Source organism: Barbus barbus (assembly GCF_936440315.1).
Source record: "Barbus barbus genome assembly, chromosome: 6".
Lineage (NCBI taxonomy): Eukaryota > Metazoa > Chordata > Actinopteri > Cypriniformes > Cyprinidae > Barbus > Barbus barbus.
The window spans coordinates 27,635,057-27,651,929 of NC_136734.1; the positions used below are offsets into that span (position 1 = coordinate 27,635,057).

Genomic DNA, 16,873 nt, shown 5'->3' on the forward strand with positions numbered 1-16,873 from the left:
AAAAATAAACAGAAACAGACGTGACTGAACATGTATGTCCTCTTTCTTTTGTGAAATAATTGTAAATACCAAGTTAATTCATTATGATCAGTGTATCACTTACTATTGGTAAAACACAGATGCTTTTGGATTTAAATATTTAAGTAAACAACATAACATGCAAACAAACAGCCACTTTTATCATGTTCGTTTTGTGATCTTGCTAGTTCCAGTGATTTATTTCTGATTAGTTTTCTGATAACTTCTTTATGTTGGGGAAATTACAGGGTTGCATGACGTTGTTCGAGAGAGGCATGTAAAGGGCAGGTTTTAGTGAAGCGCTTTAAAATTTCCCAATGGAGAAAAAAAAAGCTTCTGGCCCAACTGTGGAAACGCAGCTATACTGATTACTAATCATTTATGGCGAGTCTTCACACACCTCACAGCCAAGTCTGTAATTTCTAGGCTTCTATTGGATTTCTACTTCATTTTGGATTACATAATAATGAAAGCATGTGTCACAAAGACACAAAGTGTCGCATACTTGCTCTCTTTTTATTTTCTCTCTTTTACTGAATTCCCGAATACCTGTGTGTGGGATGTGCCAATTGTTGCAATTTTAAGTGATATGATTTATTAACAATAAAAGCTATACTGGACATGGTCAGGAGTATATTCATTCTATGGCAGCTTTTAATGCAGCTTTAATGACAGTTTATAGCTGCAATTAAAAGTTCTAATTAAAGCGATAACGGTCCTCCTCGCATATGGTGAATATATTTAGCCGTTAATGCAATACGAAGCCAGACTTTAGTTATGAGTGTGTTTATGTTACCCTCAGCAGCTCTCTTAAAGAACACTTTGCAGCTTCCACAAGTGAGGGCTCCATAGTGACATCCAGATGCTTCATCAGAGCAGATTAGGCACATCCTTTGTGGAGGAAGGAAAAACTCCATTGGGAAAATGTCACTCCTCCCTCCATCAAACCTAAAAATAAAAACACAGCATTAACTAATGGCATGACAAAACACTGCCACAAATGATCTGTTCTGTTATATCTGCAGAAGAAAACAAATATACTGAAAACTTGGAACTTGTCTTTCCACTGCAATGTCAATTGTGAAGATAAATATGAGGTCAATTTTCAGTAATTTAAACAGAACATGCATACCAGCTTTCATCCAAACAAACACCGAAATGTGGAAGTAATGGGTATGCATTTGTACATCCAGATAATTGAGCAAAATAAAAATAGTGTAGGTTGAAGCTGAATTTCTCTGAAGTTTTACATCAGTTGTTCAGTGTGCAGCTGCTAAATTAGAAATGTCATTTGCAGGTCCAGCACTCAGTGATAACATTCCCTATGAAAATGCACAATTGAAAATTGGTGTGTGTGTCATTGGGTGGTAAGTAGAGGTGACATTATCCTAATGCAAGTGCCAGGTCTCTAATGAAGGGTAATAACTGCTTTATTCCTTAGGGAATGATGGAAAGATTCTGAGGAAAAGAGAGTCATTCAGCACGATTATTCTGTTCTGATGATGGCGACCAATTCTGTCACCACACACAGTGAGAAAGGAAAAGTGAATGAAATGACTGCGATTAGGACGAGGGCATATTTCTGATATTTTCTTGGCTGTCTAGAAGTGGTCAAACGATGTACATTATAATAACTTTTTGTAAAAGAAAGAGTAAAAAAAAAAAAAAAAAAAATAGAAGACTCAGAATCAGGCAATAGATTGTGACAGACCAGACCTACATAAAAAGAAAAAAGAAATCTCATTGTCACCTTTGTTTTTCTCTTTTCTCTCTCTGTTTTCACCTCTTTTGTTTTCTTACATACACAGTTGAGTGCTGCTGGTTCATGACATTTATAAGTGTCTAACGATCTGTGTGCTTGATGACAAAAGATTATCTGTATGCTATTGTCACCAATTATTTAGAATTACAATAGCAATAGTCTACAAATACAATAGTTTTCTGTATGCTATTGTCTCTGCTGCTTATTAAAATGTTATTCATCTAGCCCTATGTGATGTCTGTTTTTGTATTTTTTGTCAACACACATTACATATACAGTCATGGCCATCAGTTCCCTCCTATTTATATTTCTGTGAATCAAGAAAAAAAATTACAAAATTACAAAATGAACACTGAATGATGTTTGACAGTGAACACATCACTGCATAACCACATACAATCGCGGGTGTCAGTCGCAAATATTAAACATGTTTAAAAAAATCTTTGTGAAAACGACTGGCAACGACTGGTTCTTGAATTCTAAGATTATAATCTTTAGACACCACACACTATGTGATTTTTCTGCCAACTGCAAACAGCGACTGAGCCCAACTGGAACAGACCCATTCCAACTGGCCACGATCAGCTGCCAGTAATAAATTCCATTCATAATCGGCCTCAAAATCGTGTAGTGTGTTCTCGGCTTTAGGTATGAGAGTTTTATAAAAAGATCTACAGTAAAACATCCAGAGTGTAAAACTTTGTTGTCCCCTAGTGTTCCATTTTTTCATTATATTTAAACAAGAAAAGGGATATTTCAGCCCGATCTCATGGCAACTCTTACATATTTTACGAGGTGGCTAATTCATCCAAATTCATAAGATTTTTGCTAAATCGTACGTATTTTAAGAGTTGCCAATTCGTATGAATTTGTACGAATGACCTACACCTAACCCTGCCCCTAAACCTACCCTTTACTGGGGTTTAGACAAATCGTACAAAATTGCACAAGTGAGGTCGAACGAAATAGCCACCTCATAAAATACGTACAAATTGGTCGTGAGATAGCGTTGGAGTAATATTTTCCTCTTAATTTATAATTAAATAATTAATAAATGAACACACATGTGTAGGTACTTTTGTAAATCACAGCATTGGAATTTTGCAGAAAACTGCTGTTTTCTGTGCGGATTCCAGCGAGGCGTGGATATGGGTAAAATTGCTCTAATGCTGTATGGGAGTCCTGGCATTCTTGGGAGGTGTTTTGATTGTTTTGGTCTCTCACACTACTGACCTGCCAGCTGTGACACTTTCCAAAGCTACTCTGATAGCAACAGACTCCGGGGCGGATCCGCCCTCAAGTCGGCAGCTCCGCTGTACAGTCAGACTCTGTTCGGTCATTCGCCCAGAATATGCCTCGCATTTTTTTCTACAGGCGGCAGTGCCGTCATTCAGAGAAATCCTCCCCTTGTGGAGAAGCTGCGGTCGGCCAGGTTGAAGAGGACTGAACATGGTAAGAATACTGTTAAAATATTCTTTATTTGTACAGTAACATTAACGTTAATTAAGCAGATAATTGCTTTGTTGGCGTTTTTAATTTTTGAAATTGCTTTGTGAATTGTCCAGTTAAGGTTAGCTCCTTAGCATTATTAGCATTATAGTAGATTTGAGTAAAAACAGGCCTATTTTGATGGGATCTCCTTTTTGTGAGACAGGTTAATTTTTCACCCCTCTTCAGGAATAATTGCAGGTGGTATTATGCTATATTTTTCATTGAAATTTAGTTTTTGCGGCCGGCAGGGGGTAGAAAGACGGAACACAGTAATAATACTGTTTAAATATGCTTTATTTGTACAGTTCCCATTAACATTAACGTTAATAAAATAGTTAATTGCTTTGTTGTCATTTTTAATTCTGAAATTGCGTTGTGGAAGGTCGAATTACGTTAGCTCTTCAGTACATTAGCATTATCATAGATTTTGAGTAATAACAGGCCCGTTTAGACGGGATCTCCTTTTTGTGAGACAGGTTAATTTTTCACCCCTCTTCAGGAATAATTGCAGGTGGTATTATGCTATATTTTTCATTGAAATTTAGTTTTTGAATATTAGCTCAAGTATATTTTTGTTTATATATATTTTGACAAATATATTCCCCACCTCTTGTAATGTGGTTTCAAATAATTTATATGACATTGAAAAAAATAAAAAAATAAAAATACAAAGATGCTGTGTGTGTGTGTGTGTGTGTGTGTGCGCGCGCTCTTTACAGCTCATTCAAGTGCTCCAGACTGGTTTTTGATTCTACTTCATCCTTCAATGTTCTGCTTCATCTTTAAAAGTAAGTTTAAATAGAGTTTTGAACTTGATTTAGCCAACTATTTTGTCAAATACTGACAATGATCCACACTACAGCTTTTACATGGAATAAACGTGCAATGTCAAAAGATTCATATCAATAGAGAATAGGAATGTGGTTGTCACAATGGCAATGCATTCTGGGAATTTAGGACACAGGGGCTACAGCAGAGACTGTTTAGTATTGAATGTAGACGTTTGTATGTTATTTTATGTTTATATTATTTTAATTAAGATTGCGTTGGAGTGGTTAAGGCTTACTGTATCATCAATTGCCATAGCCCTTCTCACAGCCGAGTGGAAAAAAAAAAAAGCTTTTTCCATGATAGAAAGCTGAAAAAGCAGAGGTATTTCATGCAGACATAGTCAAGGGCTATGGCAATTAATTATACAGTAAGAGTTAATCATTCCAATGCGATCTGTTGTGTCATATAAACAAAATATTATAAAAATGTCTACATTCACTACGGAACTTAGATGAAAATTAAACTGAAATTCAGTATGGTAAACAACTAAAATAAACTGTGGCCTTATAATTGATATCTGGAGATTTATTATATTATAGATACAATGATTTGCATTAAACTGTGAGCACTCACCACAAATAAAGAAAAAAATCATATATGGAAAAGCTATCTGCGGCAGCTTGTTGATACCTGGCCACTGGTTTGTACGTATTAAGATTATTAATTTATTTTTCTACTTTTACATCCTATATTTAACAGTAATCTTTGCTATGAGATGTCATGAAATTTATATGAAAATGTGCTTGTGATTACAGGTGCTGTGAGAAAATGTCAACACTGATACTTGTTACTTATTTCAATGCTTTTCTCTCACTCTTGTCCTAAGGTTATCATACTCAGCCGGATGCGGTCCGTATCCAGACCATATGATGGACCTGCACCCGGAGACGACCACAACACAGCCCTGAATGTCAGCAAAGACCACGACAAGTGAACATCACGACTGGACAGACATCAGCACAGATCCTCAGAAAAAGACCACCAGAAACAGACAAGTCCTCTGCATAGACCCCTACAGCCAGCAGTGAACGTGTCAGGCCAGGAGCTGCTAGGACCACGATGCAGTTTTATCATGTTTACAGTCACTGTTAAACCAGTCGTCCACTACTGACTAAACGGCAGCCCTGCTGGACAGACTACAACTTCTCCTCCGACCAAATGACAGCGTGATGTATTCTGATCTTCTAGCAGTAGGAGGTGGATTAAATATTCTGAATGACATCAATCCACTAGTGATGCACCCTGAAATCATAATCACACCATCCTTGTTCATTTAGCCAGAGGAGAGCTGAGCTGACTGCTCCTGGTTTCTCCCAAGGTGTTTTTTCTTCGTTTCAGTCACCTGTTGGAGTTTGGGTTCCACTGTCACCTCTGGATTGCTTAGCTGGGGTTTAAAAGACACTGAATATTCAGGAATAATACTGATTTCATTGTATTGCATAATGACAAAACTTGAACTGAATTATTGGATTATGATATCACTGTTTTCTCCAGAGCTGCTTTATTGCCGAATCGACTTTGTTTCATAAATGTATTAATTTTGCAACATTTTTACTGATATTGAGTTTTATTAAATCAATATCAAGCTGACACAAAGTGAATAATTAAACTTTGTATGCTATAAAATTCCTTATAGCTGAATTGAGCTAATTCATTCGTAAAGATTAACTTTACCAAGTTATCGAACTGAATTTTCTTTTTAGAGGTAAAGGTTTTTATTAAATAAAACAATGTTTTTGTACAATTTGTGGTTGCATTTAATTTTTTATTTATCTTCATGTAATACCTACATTTTATATAGTGTTTCATTGTTATTGGCCAAGAAAAGTTTAGATTTTTTCCAAGTTTTGAACGATTTTCTGGTTTATTAATATTAATAAAAGGGAGACATGGAATATTTACACTTTTATAGAACAATTTGGTCTACATAATGTTTGTCAGCTCTATTTTAGGTATTTCCATAGCTAGTTTTGGCCAGATTACCAATTTTAAATAAGGTATAAACCGACTTAATGAACGGATTCAGTTCGGATCCGGGTCGGATGAGCTTCTTCATGAACGGGTCCGGATCGGATCCCGGACCCGTATATCAATCACAGGGTCTGGGTGTCTCTCACTATCAGCATTATGGCAGCTATTGCTCTGACCTCATGCAATGCCATGCTTAAGAAGGTCACTAGGGCTAAAAATACAGTCGCACTGAGGTTCTGAGCCAGAGCAGTCACACCACACATGCTCTCACCCGGGACTCAAACGGTGTTGGTTTGCTCTCACTTACTATTTCCACTGACAAGTTCTTTAGTCTTTCTCATTACTGTAGATTAGACATAACTTGATAGCTTAACAACACTCAAATTACATTTTTTAAATATCAAAATGGGAGCATGTGTTTATCTTCACCTTTGCTTAGTAAATTTATTGCCACACTTCAAGCCTCTGTCAGGTTTGCGATTATTTCCCATGCTCCCTCAACTGATGTGACGCTTGCATTTGTCATCACTCTGCTTCCAACATTATGTTGCATAAATGTTATTTTAACATCTCCCACTAATAATTTATGTTAACATTAGTGACAACAGCATAAAGATATTGTATTATCACAAGACATATTTTGTCCATAAATAAAATTTACATTAAAGGAATGGTTCACCTAAAATTAACCCTGATGTTGTTCCAAACCTGTATGAGTTAATTTTTTAAATGAATGTACAATTTTCATTGTCAACCCCATTCATTTTCTAGTGGTCTGAATGATACATTCAGAGCAAGTCTCCGGTGAACGGTATTCACATTCTGACAAGAACCGGGGATCCCTGAGAGGCGCACGCGCAACTGATGCCGTGAAAACAAAAACAAAAAGTTACTAATGTCAAATTTTACGATTAATTATTGTAACTGAAAATCATATTTAAGTCACAGCAGTCAGTTGTTTGTGAACTAAATCTGATGTAAAGGGCGATCTGTTTAATCCCACTGAAATGAATGCGGAGGCCACATCAATGTCTATGTTTTAGGTCAAAGAACAAAACATTAAAATAACACAAGTTAATATAAAACAAGCATGTTCATCTTCCCCATTGCTTATTAAAATATTATTCATTTAGCCCTATGTGACAATTTGCTTTAAATACATTAGGCCTCATTCATGAAACACGAGCAGAACAAATTTTTGTGTAAATCATTCGTAAAGCCGTTCTGATTTAGACTTTCGAATTCATTAAAATGTTCGTATTTTCAAAATGTTAGCTGGTACGAAAGAAATGTACACCTGCTCCCTGCAGCCTGTAAATGGTGCGTAAAACGTTCAGTTTTTTTTGGCAAACTGATGACACTGTATTTTGATGCACTGCCATAATAATTACAAGTTAATTTGCCGTTGACCTCTGAGATTTTGAAATTTTCCTTTATTTATTTATTTTGCAGCTGAGTTGATAACTATATTTACCCAGCCGTAAATAGAGGATGGGTGGGACAATGGCGACCAACCATACTACTTGTACAATGTCTGCCTACAACAATGGAGAAGTCAATATTACTGGTTAGCCTACTGCTTTTTTATATTAGGGATGCACCGAATCCAGGATTCGGATTCGGATTCGGCCGAATCCTGGGCTTTTTGACGGGGTTCGGTTTCGGCCGAAGCTTAGATTTATTTTCCACCGAAACCGAACCCTAGACTTGCGCTACGACGTCACACGGCTGTTGATTACGTGAAGGTGTTTACATAGGACCCGTTCGAATGTAGTAGGCTGTAAGAATCTGAAAATGGAACTCGTAAGCAAAAAAAAGTTTTGTTTGGCAGTACTTTCAACCAAAAGAAGGCGATTCAAGTCGAGCTTTATGTTCAATTTGCAATGCCAATTTGTCTCGTGGTGGCAAGTAGAGCCCTGCGCGGGACTGTTTTCTTCATCCCGCGCCCGCCGAATTTCTGACCATTACCGCCCGCTCCCGCAACGTGTGTGTCCACTCCCGCCCGCACCCGCAAAACTCTGAGAATTTATTCCCGCACGATAATAGAGATGCATTGATTTTGTGTCTTCTCCCGTCCCGCAGGAAAAAAAAACGTATTGTATTGCTATTATTAAAGAGATTCATGTTTGTTCCTTTCCCTGACCTGCATGTATTCTGACGCACTGGTAGGGAAGATGAATATAGCCTGGGCTATCGGGGACATCTAAAACGCTTAGGCTACCGCGCGTTTCTTTAGACTTCAAGTACTTTGATTTTGTTGACAATGACATCATGTCGCTAGGTTACCTCCCGATCCCGCAGTGGTTTTTTTTAGCCGCCCATTCCCGCCCGCAGCAAAGTTCAAACCGCCCGCTCCCGCGAGATTTGCGTTGGGTCCCGCGGGACCCGGCGGGTCCCAATCCCAATGCAGCACTCTAGTGGCAAGGACCCTAAGCAGTACACAACATCGCCGATGTTAAAACTAAGGATGCGAGTAGGATTCGGTATTCGGTTTCGGATTCGGCCGAATCTTAAACAGTGGATTCGGTATTCGGCCGAACCCCAAAAATCTGGATTCGGTGCATCCCTATTTTATATTAAGTAAAATTTAAAAAAATGAGATACTAGTAGGCTAATACATTGCCACCATGGATATTCCAAATCATAGCAACTAAAGCATATCAGCTGGAATAAAACTCTGTGCCACCAAAGTGTTCTCAAGCGTTACCAGCTGGTCGTTTTAAGAAGACCACCTGACATTTTTCATCTGGCTGAAAACTCTTTGGTGGATATACCTTATTGAATATTTATTGTTAGGCATATGGCCTATTAGTTTTTTTTTGTATTTATGCAACAAGTACTGGAGCCAAACCTAAGAAAGTAGACCAGAATGTTCCACTGCATTCCTGGACATGCAATTTGCATAGCTGTAATTTATAGGCAGGGATTATACTAATAGTGAATAAGTGTGCACGAGCACCCTATTTACGAATGATTGGAATTAATTAACATACACATGTTTAACAAATTGGATGTTTACGAAGCATTTGTGAATCTGGAGGAGAGTTTTCGGGAAGGTTTGTTTTACGTGCAAATTACTCAGAATTTACTCATTTATTAACGCAAGTTGTTGATTGAGGTCCAATCAGAACAAAATTAAAGTCAAGCAGTTTTAGCTTAAAATGAAACAGATAAGCTGAAATAAGTTTATAAATATGAATGTTTATTCAAAACCATGCAGAAAATCAGACAATTTTGTTAGCTGATGCTAACTGTCTAGCTAATTAGCTAGCTGACGCTAACGTGAGATATAATTTTTTTTAAATATCCACCTTTTTCTTCAATGCGGAAGTAAACCTATGGGTGAGACTTCCAGTTCATTAGTTGCTATAGGGATATAACGAGTTATGGCTGAGGACAAGTTGTGGGGTTTGCGGCAGACTGGTCGAAAGCTGGAGCGGTATGTGGAGGATTTCATTGAGCTTGTTCCCCAAAGCAAGACTATCCGATGTGAACTTCCTGTTTCTGATTTTCCTCTAATCAAATTAATTAATCTAATCTTATATTTAAACGGATCAAACTTCGAAGTAGAAGAAATTAGGGAAGCATTTCAGTCTCGCTGCTTAGTCCCCTCTGAGGCACGCCGCGTCTCGCCAGCTCACCCCACGCCAGGAACCCCCACATACCGCACCGACGGTCTGAGCTACCTGCCTAGCCCCAATCATCCCCAAACCCTTCTCAACTCCACCATTGTCCTCAGCCTCAGGGATTACTGGTGGCTTATGAGTGTAGGATATCAGAGACTGAATCAGACAAAGTTAAGATTCGATCAGAACATCGAAACAGGAGAAGCTGAAATTCCAGAGAGGCCCAACAGGACGTCATAAATCTGTCAAGATCCTAGCGCCAACTAGTCTGAAGAAAGCCTAACCAGCAAGCCTCTTTCACAAAACAGCTTGCAACATTGAGACAAAATAACACATATTGATAATTCCAATTCAGGAAAAAGTCAAATTTGGGGCAAGACTGATGGTCAAAGAGATGGCCATCACGTGTTCCACGATTGAAATCACGAGCTTCCTTAGATTGACTTTTCCCCCACACATAGAAGACAAAGAACCAGACTGAAATTCCTTTGTTCACAGAGACTATGGTTTCCATATGCACCTAAAATCATCTTAAAAGACTTTCATTTTCATTTTAATGAAACTAATCATTTTTATGCATCACTTCATATTATGTATGTAACCCACACATTAGACTATCATGTTTTAATCAAATATCATGTATGTCTTTTTAATCATTATTGAATAGCTGAATGATTCATATTCGTGTTTGGTATGTATGAGTTTGGCAATTCTAGTTTGAAACGTTTCTTCCAATTGATTCTTTGTCAAATGTATCATATTCTGGTTATAGAAATCACATCCAAAAGTATCCTTTGCAAGAGTGTGTAAAATTCGGACCATGGGACTGATAACATGCTGATTTATGATGGAAGGAACACCCCTAGCTAAGATAATAGCCTATCTAATTGGTCAAGACACCAGATGGGATGTGTCCAGCAGCCGAGTTTAAAAACTCAGGACACCATCAAATCTTTCTCTTTTCTCTTAGTCCTCTTCTCCTCTTCTTCTCTTTTGCCACTGCGTTTTGACGCTGCTCTTTGAGCATGCCCTGGCCTACGTGCCAGCTGCCACCACAATGACAAGAAAAACCACCCAGTCTCTTTTCATCCTTTTATCCTTTTATTTTATTTTCCGTTGCGAGTTTCATGTTCTCAGTTTAAGTTTTACCACCACGCCTCATCTCCGAGTTCAACTCGAGTCTGTGACCGTCTCAAAACTTCTACCGGCAACAACTCCGCATCTTCAGCCAACACCCAACCGTTGGCTTCCCAAGACGTCACTTCAATGACTACTGAACATCAAACCAATCAGCAAACTTGGGAAAACCCCCCGTGACAACGACGACAAAAGGGAATCCCAGAGGCAAAGCAACCAAGTAACCTCCAGACTTTTGCTGAGTCGGTGCAGTTTAATACAAATTTTAGCCTCATTGAGAAACTCAAAGCGAGGGTTAAATAAGTGATTGATGGTTGTTCAGGTCAATGCAATAGCACATATTGCTGTAAAGTTGGGATTTCACATTTTCATTCTCTTAAACTCATCCTTTCCTCACTCTCTCTTTCTGCAACGTGTGAATGTGTGAATGCGTGTGTTCATGTGTTATATTAGTTTATGTCTTAGGTTTATATAAATAAAATCTTATTTATATTGAAAAGAGAAGTATCTTGTCTTTTGTGCTTACAAGTTAATGTCTTAATCTGCCGATCTTGTTACTGTGCTATTAAATAGTGTTTTCACTATATTTTGGATTTTAATATCCAGTGCAGAGTTGATGTTATATGGCTTGGTCAATGAATCGCTGCCGCCTCAGTGATCAGCTGTAAAACAGTGATTCTGTTCAAATTCCCTATAAAATCATAAATGATTCCCTTTGAGCTAAATTAAACTATTTGCTTTAAATTACATATTACGTTTTTACGTTGCATGAGGTTATGTGTAGGAGCCCTGCCCCAGAGCCCGCTCCTCGCAAGCGCCCTCCTTTGTCTCCTACATCTTCGCTGGTCCCGTCCAGTCCTCCATCATCTTCTACGTCTCCGCTGGTCCAGTTCAGCCCTCCTTCGTCTCCGCTGGTCCCGTCCAGCCCTCCATCGTCTCCTACATCTCCGTTGGTCCCGTCCTGCTCCGCGCTTCCAGAGCGCCCCCAAGAGTCCGCTCTTCCACAGCGCCCACCCTGACTTCGATCTCCCCAAGAAATTTTTTTTGGGGGGGGGGGGCTATAGTCATGGCCTGTGTGGCCAGACCAAGGGCCAAGGCCACAGAATCCCCTGATCCACCATGGCCGCCTGAGGTTCCTGATCCGCCATGGCCGCCTGAATCCCCTGATCCGCCATGACCTCCGTAGACTCCTGATCCGCCGTGGAGGCCTCCCTTGTCGTTGCCTTGTTCTAGCCCTGCTCCAGCCTCCAGGGTAGGACTGTTATGGCACGAGACGCGCCTTCCGGGAGGAGGGCGATATCCGTCACGTGTGTCTGTGTTCCCGTTGAGTTCCGTTCTGCCCTTATTTGGTCTGTTTCCTGTCATTAGTTAATCATCGTTTATTCTATTCACCTGTTCTGTATTAATCATCTTGTTTGCTCCTTAGTTTCCGTTCCTTTATAAGTCCTCCGTTCTCCCCTAGTCTTTGTCTCAGTTTAATGTTATCTAATGGAAATTTGTGTGTTGATGTTTATTAAAGAATTTTCGTCTATTTCTTCTTCGTGCGATATTTGCTACAACCACGTCCCGAGACCGCAGTAAATGGTGAAACTGTTTACACTACAAAACAGTGTGTTCATTATTAAGATAATGCATCAAAATAATTTGAAAAGACACACCAATTTGCAATATCAACCAGTAAAGCTAACTGTTTTTACAGCTAAAAATAGATGGATGGGATGAGACCAGAAGCCAGACCCATAAAATTTTTATGGGAAGAAAAAGGAGGATAATGTCCAAATATTTTAATTCAACCAACTATATATTTTACACTTGATGAAAAAACAAATGATGTGATGTTCAGAACATGGTAACTACACAGACTAGGTTTGAAAAAAAATATAATTATAAAATATAATTATATATTCCTTAAATAACATGTAATCCCTAACAACAGGCCTTATTCTCTTAACAGTGATGTTCTGCAAAACAACAAGCTTTAAAACACTTACTTATTCTTACACTTTCTAACTGCTGGAAATTAGATCACTTATGGTAAAATCAGTTTTCTCTCAGATACATGCAGTGTAAGCTTCATAGTGAATATCTCTACATCATTCTTGTCAATGTAGTCCATAGCAACAACAAAAATGGGTCTTGACTCCATATAGTGTTTATTTTGAGAAAATCCCACAATGCAAAAAAAAAGTCAGTGCAAATACAGTACAGTATACCGTAATAATTTGAAGGAATTTTCAGTATTTGGTTTTTACAGGTGTTTTTCTGTATTTTTTAATTACGCTTTGCATTGTGGGAACAAGAAGTTTAGCTGATTATCGGTGCGAAAACAGTTCTAGAGCAGGCACCATTATTCACGGAGATAGTCTCGGTCAAAATTTCATTTTAAAGTCGGATTTTGGGTTTGAGGAACCATTCTTAAACTTCTGTGGTAAATTATTTTTTGTTAAATGTAATAAACTGTTAACTTAGTTGCTGTCTGGCTTGTTTGGCAAATGAATGTCGGTGCTGTCGTATTCAACATTTTCAGCATACCGTCACATCTTACTTCACGTGGAGGTGCGTGTTTCAGTGTGCTCAGTTTTAATTGCTGTTGATGCAGTGTATTTGTTACTGAGCGTGTTGTAAAGTATCCGGCATATTAACGTTACTGAGGTGATGTTAAGCAGCTGTGATAACGTTGAATCTGAAGTGCGGTACAACTCAGTTTAAAGCACTGTATGCCTTCAATAGTATCTGGCAGAGCAATTGTCAAGAAAAGAGGACACCATTTACGACTTTATTTAAAAGAGATTAAGATATGACCAGGTGAAGATCTGACATCGCGGAATTCTTCAAGGATAACATGCGCCTTTTCTGCCAAACGGGGTAGGTTTAGACTTTTTATTATCTTGTTTTTGTTAAACACACATACGAGAGAGAAGTTAATTCGGTAACGTTACTGGCATGCTTTCTGTGAACGCAAATGTCATGCGACATGTCATGGCACACAAAGAGAATGCCGCTTCAGACAGCATGTCAGTAACGCATTGAGTTCTCTCTCGCACCTACACGGACAAAAACACACAAAATTATGTCAAACTGACCATTTTTGGTGAGTGACAGTCAAATAAGTTAAAAAGTCTTGACTGATGTAAAGAGTGCCAGATGTGTCAGATGTGCATCGATGTGATTTTCTGAATTTACAATGTTTTTTAATTTCTTATTTGTTTATTGTTATTGGTGATTCTAGATTGCTGTCATTAAAGTTATAATTTCCTCCCCCATTGTGGCTAAGCTACACATTCTCTTCATTTTATTTTACACATAAAACATCCAGAGGAGATGGCACCTACACTGGAATTCATACAATTGTAAGGATCAAATGTAATGAGTATAAAGCATTTAGTTGTGTTGCTGTTTAGTTGGAAATAATCAAAGGGTTAAATTATGTCATTAATTAATCGCCCTCATGTTGTTCCAAACCCGTAAGACCTTTGTTCATCTTTGCAACACAAGTTAAGATATTTTTGATTAAATCCAAGACCATCCATAGTCAGTAAGGGTCCTACCATGGTCAAGGCACATTAACGTAGTATAAGGACATCATTAAAATGGTCCATGTGACATCAGTGCTTCAACTGTAAATTAACAAAGCTACGAGAATACTTTTTGTGCGCAAAGAAAAAAAAAAGTATTCAACGATTTCTTCTCTCCTGGGAGAGTCTGCTGCCATTAACGAGTGTATCACAACGCATGCGTGTCCGTTCATTTGCCAGTAAACAGGGTGCAGCACATGTGGGGTCTACGTCAACAGCACCACACGCATTCGCTGTGGGTCAGAGAGCTCTGAGAGGAACAAACAGGGGCGTAGATTACGCGGGGGACGCGGGGGACGTGTCCCCCCCACTTTTTTTAAAAAGTAAATTCGTCCCCCGCACTTTTTATTGGACAGTTGTGTTCTCGACATGTTGAGGTTTTAATGGAGCAATGTATATAAATGCAGAATGATTTAAAATGCAAAGAGACAAGATATACATGACGTTTACGTTTCCATGGCAATCAGTCACTCAGTTTGTGACGTCATGACATGCCCAGGCTCGCGCCCGCGGTCCCGCGCTGTATCCATCATTCATTGGAGGTCGAGATGAGTTCAAAGCGGCAAGAAACTCTTCACTCCTTTTTTACGAAGAAGTCAAGCAGCGTAAGTTGGCATGTGGGATCCGAATAGTGTTGCACAATGTTGAGTGACTCTGCCTATTGCTCTTGCTGAATAATTAGCAAGTTTTGATGTTCATTATATGGAGAATAAAAAGCTGCCTGGACAAACATGCACTTATTTATTTTCAGTGTATTTTTCCGTAACTCTTTTGTAACGTCTTTTATTTTAACACGTGTATGTTATCAGACCCCTTCAAATAAGAATAAAGATAATGTTGAACTGAGATTTTACAGCGTTTGCAGCATTGTGACACTCTGCCAATTCTACATGATGTATTTCAATCAAGTATGCAAGCACTGATCTGATACAGGACCGATCTTCATTTAGGGCTGCTCTGGCATTATTGCACTAATTTGACGTTTTTATGTGTTGTCAAGAATGAACAAGAAACAGTCAGCCTAGGTTTGTTAGGACAGAATCAGAAAATCAAACTTCACAGCTGAGAAGAACTGATAGAGTGGCTTTTAACACTTGGCTGTTTTTACATTGTATAAAATCTATTAATACACAAGCGTTTGTAAGATTATATATAGACCAATCATAGAAAACACATAATTAGTCAAATATAGAAAAATAAAAAATAACATTAGTATGATGAACAACTTCTCAGCTATCATTTTTAACTACAGTAGGTCATTGTTAGCTTGCATATTGGTTGTTTATTAGCACTTAAGCACATATTAATTCTGTATTCTCCATGACCATATTCTGCATCCCATAATCCTAAACTTAACAACTACAACGACTACCTTACAAGCTATTAATAAGCAGTAAATGAAGAGTTTATTGAAGTAAAAGTCACAGTTAATAGTGAATATGTGTTTATCATTCTAAAGTGTTCAATAATAATTTAGGATACAAATGATAGGTTATTGTCCAGCAGTGTACTTAATTAGTTATTTTCTTCTGTATGTCACTATTCCCTGTATGTAGATGTTTCAAACACTGCTTTATTTGCTATAGACAGAGGCAGAAGTGAGAGTGAATGAGGCACAGAGTTTCAGTGAGGCTTCAGAGGTAAAGATTATTTACAGCATTGTCTATGATAAGATATTTCTTTTAACATAGACTAATCAGACTAATGTATAATAGAACAGAACAGAATAAAGGAGTATGTGAATGTGCAAGTATCCATTACTGTGTGCCATGTACTGTACATACAACACACACAAAATACTATTTGAAATATGTAAACAATAGTACCCTTACAAGAACATCTTTGTAACGTATACTCAAAAACGTATACACATATAGAGTACCAATATGTACCGTAATGTACAACTATGAAACTTTTTGGGGTAAATAAGGTACAAAGATGTCCTTTTAATGCTACTGTCCCAGTGACAAGCTGTTGTATTTCTTTCTTTTTTTTCTTTTTTCTCTCTTACCTTCTGTTTTATAATCATATATAACAATATAATCATAAAGCATATTAAGCAAAAAGGTATGATTACAAATAAAACCTGTCAATTAGACAAGGGTTAACTGAAAAAAAAGAACAAGTATAACACTAGACATTCCGTCCCCCCCACTTTTGAAATGATGGCTACGCCCCTGGGAACAAAGATCTTATGGGTTTGGAACTACATGAGGGTGAGTAATTAATGACAGAACTTTCCTTTTTGGGTGAACTATCCCTTTAAGTAAATATCGTAAAACATTGTTGACAAGATCACATGACAGATGCAATTGGAGACCACTGGAAATGTAAGTTTAGCATTTTATAAACAATGTTTGAACTGGAAAGTATTTGGAATAACAGTTGATAATTCAATCTCAACCTGTTCTGCATGTTACTATGTACTTCAGTTTCATTCATTTCATTTCTTGTCAGTGGTT

The 16,873-nt window shown here is 38.0% G+C and overlaps 1 protein-coding gene across 1 annotated transcript in view; it reads right to left on the reverse strand.

Moving 5' to 3' along the window:
* Positions 1-16,873, reverse strand: part of LOC306871479 (androgen receptor-like) — a 123,882-nt gene that overhangs the window by 62,313 nt on the left and 44,696 nt on the right. Inside the window, exon 2 of the mRNA XM_079419443.1 lies at positions 815-966. Within this exon, the coding sequence (XP_079275569.1) occupies positions 815-966 (152 nt within the window). The remainder of the gene's footprint in view (positions 1-814; positions 967-16,873) is intronic.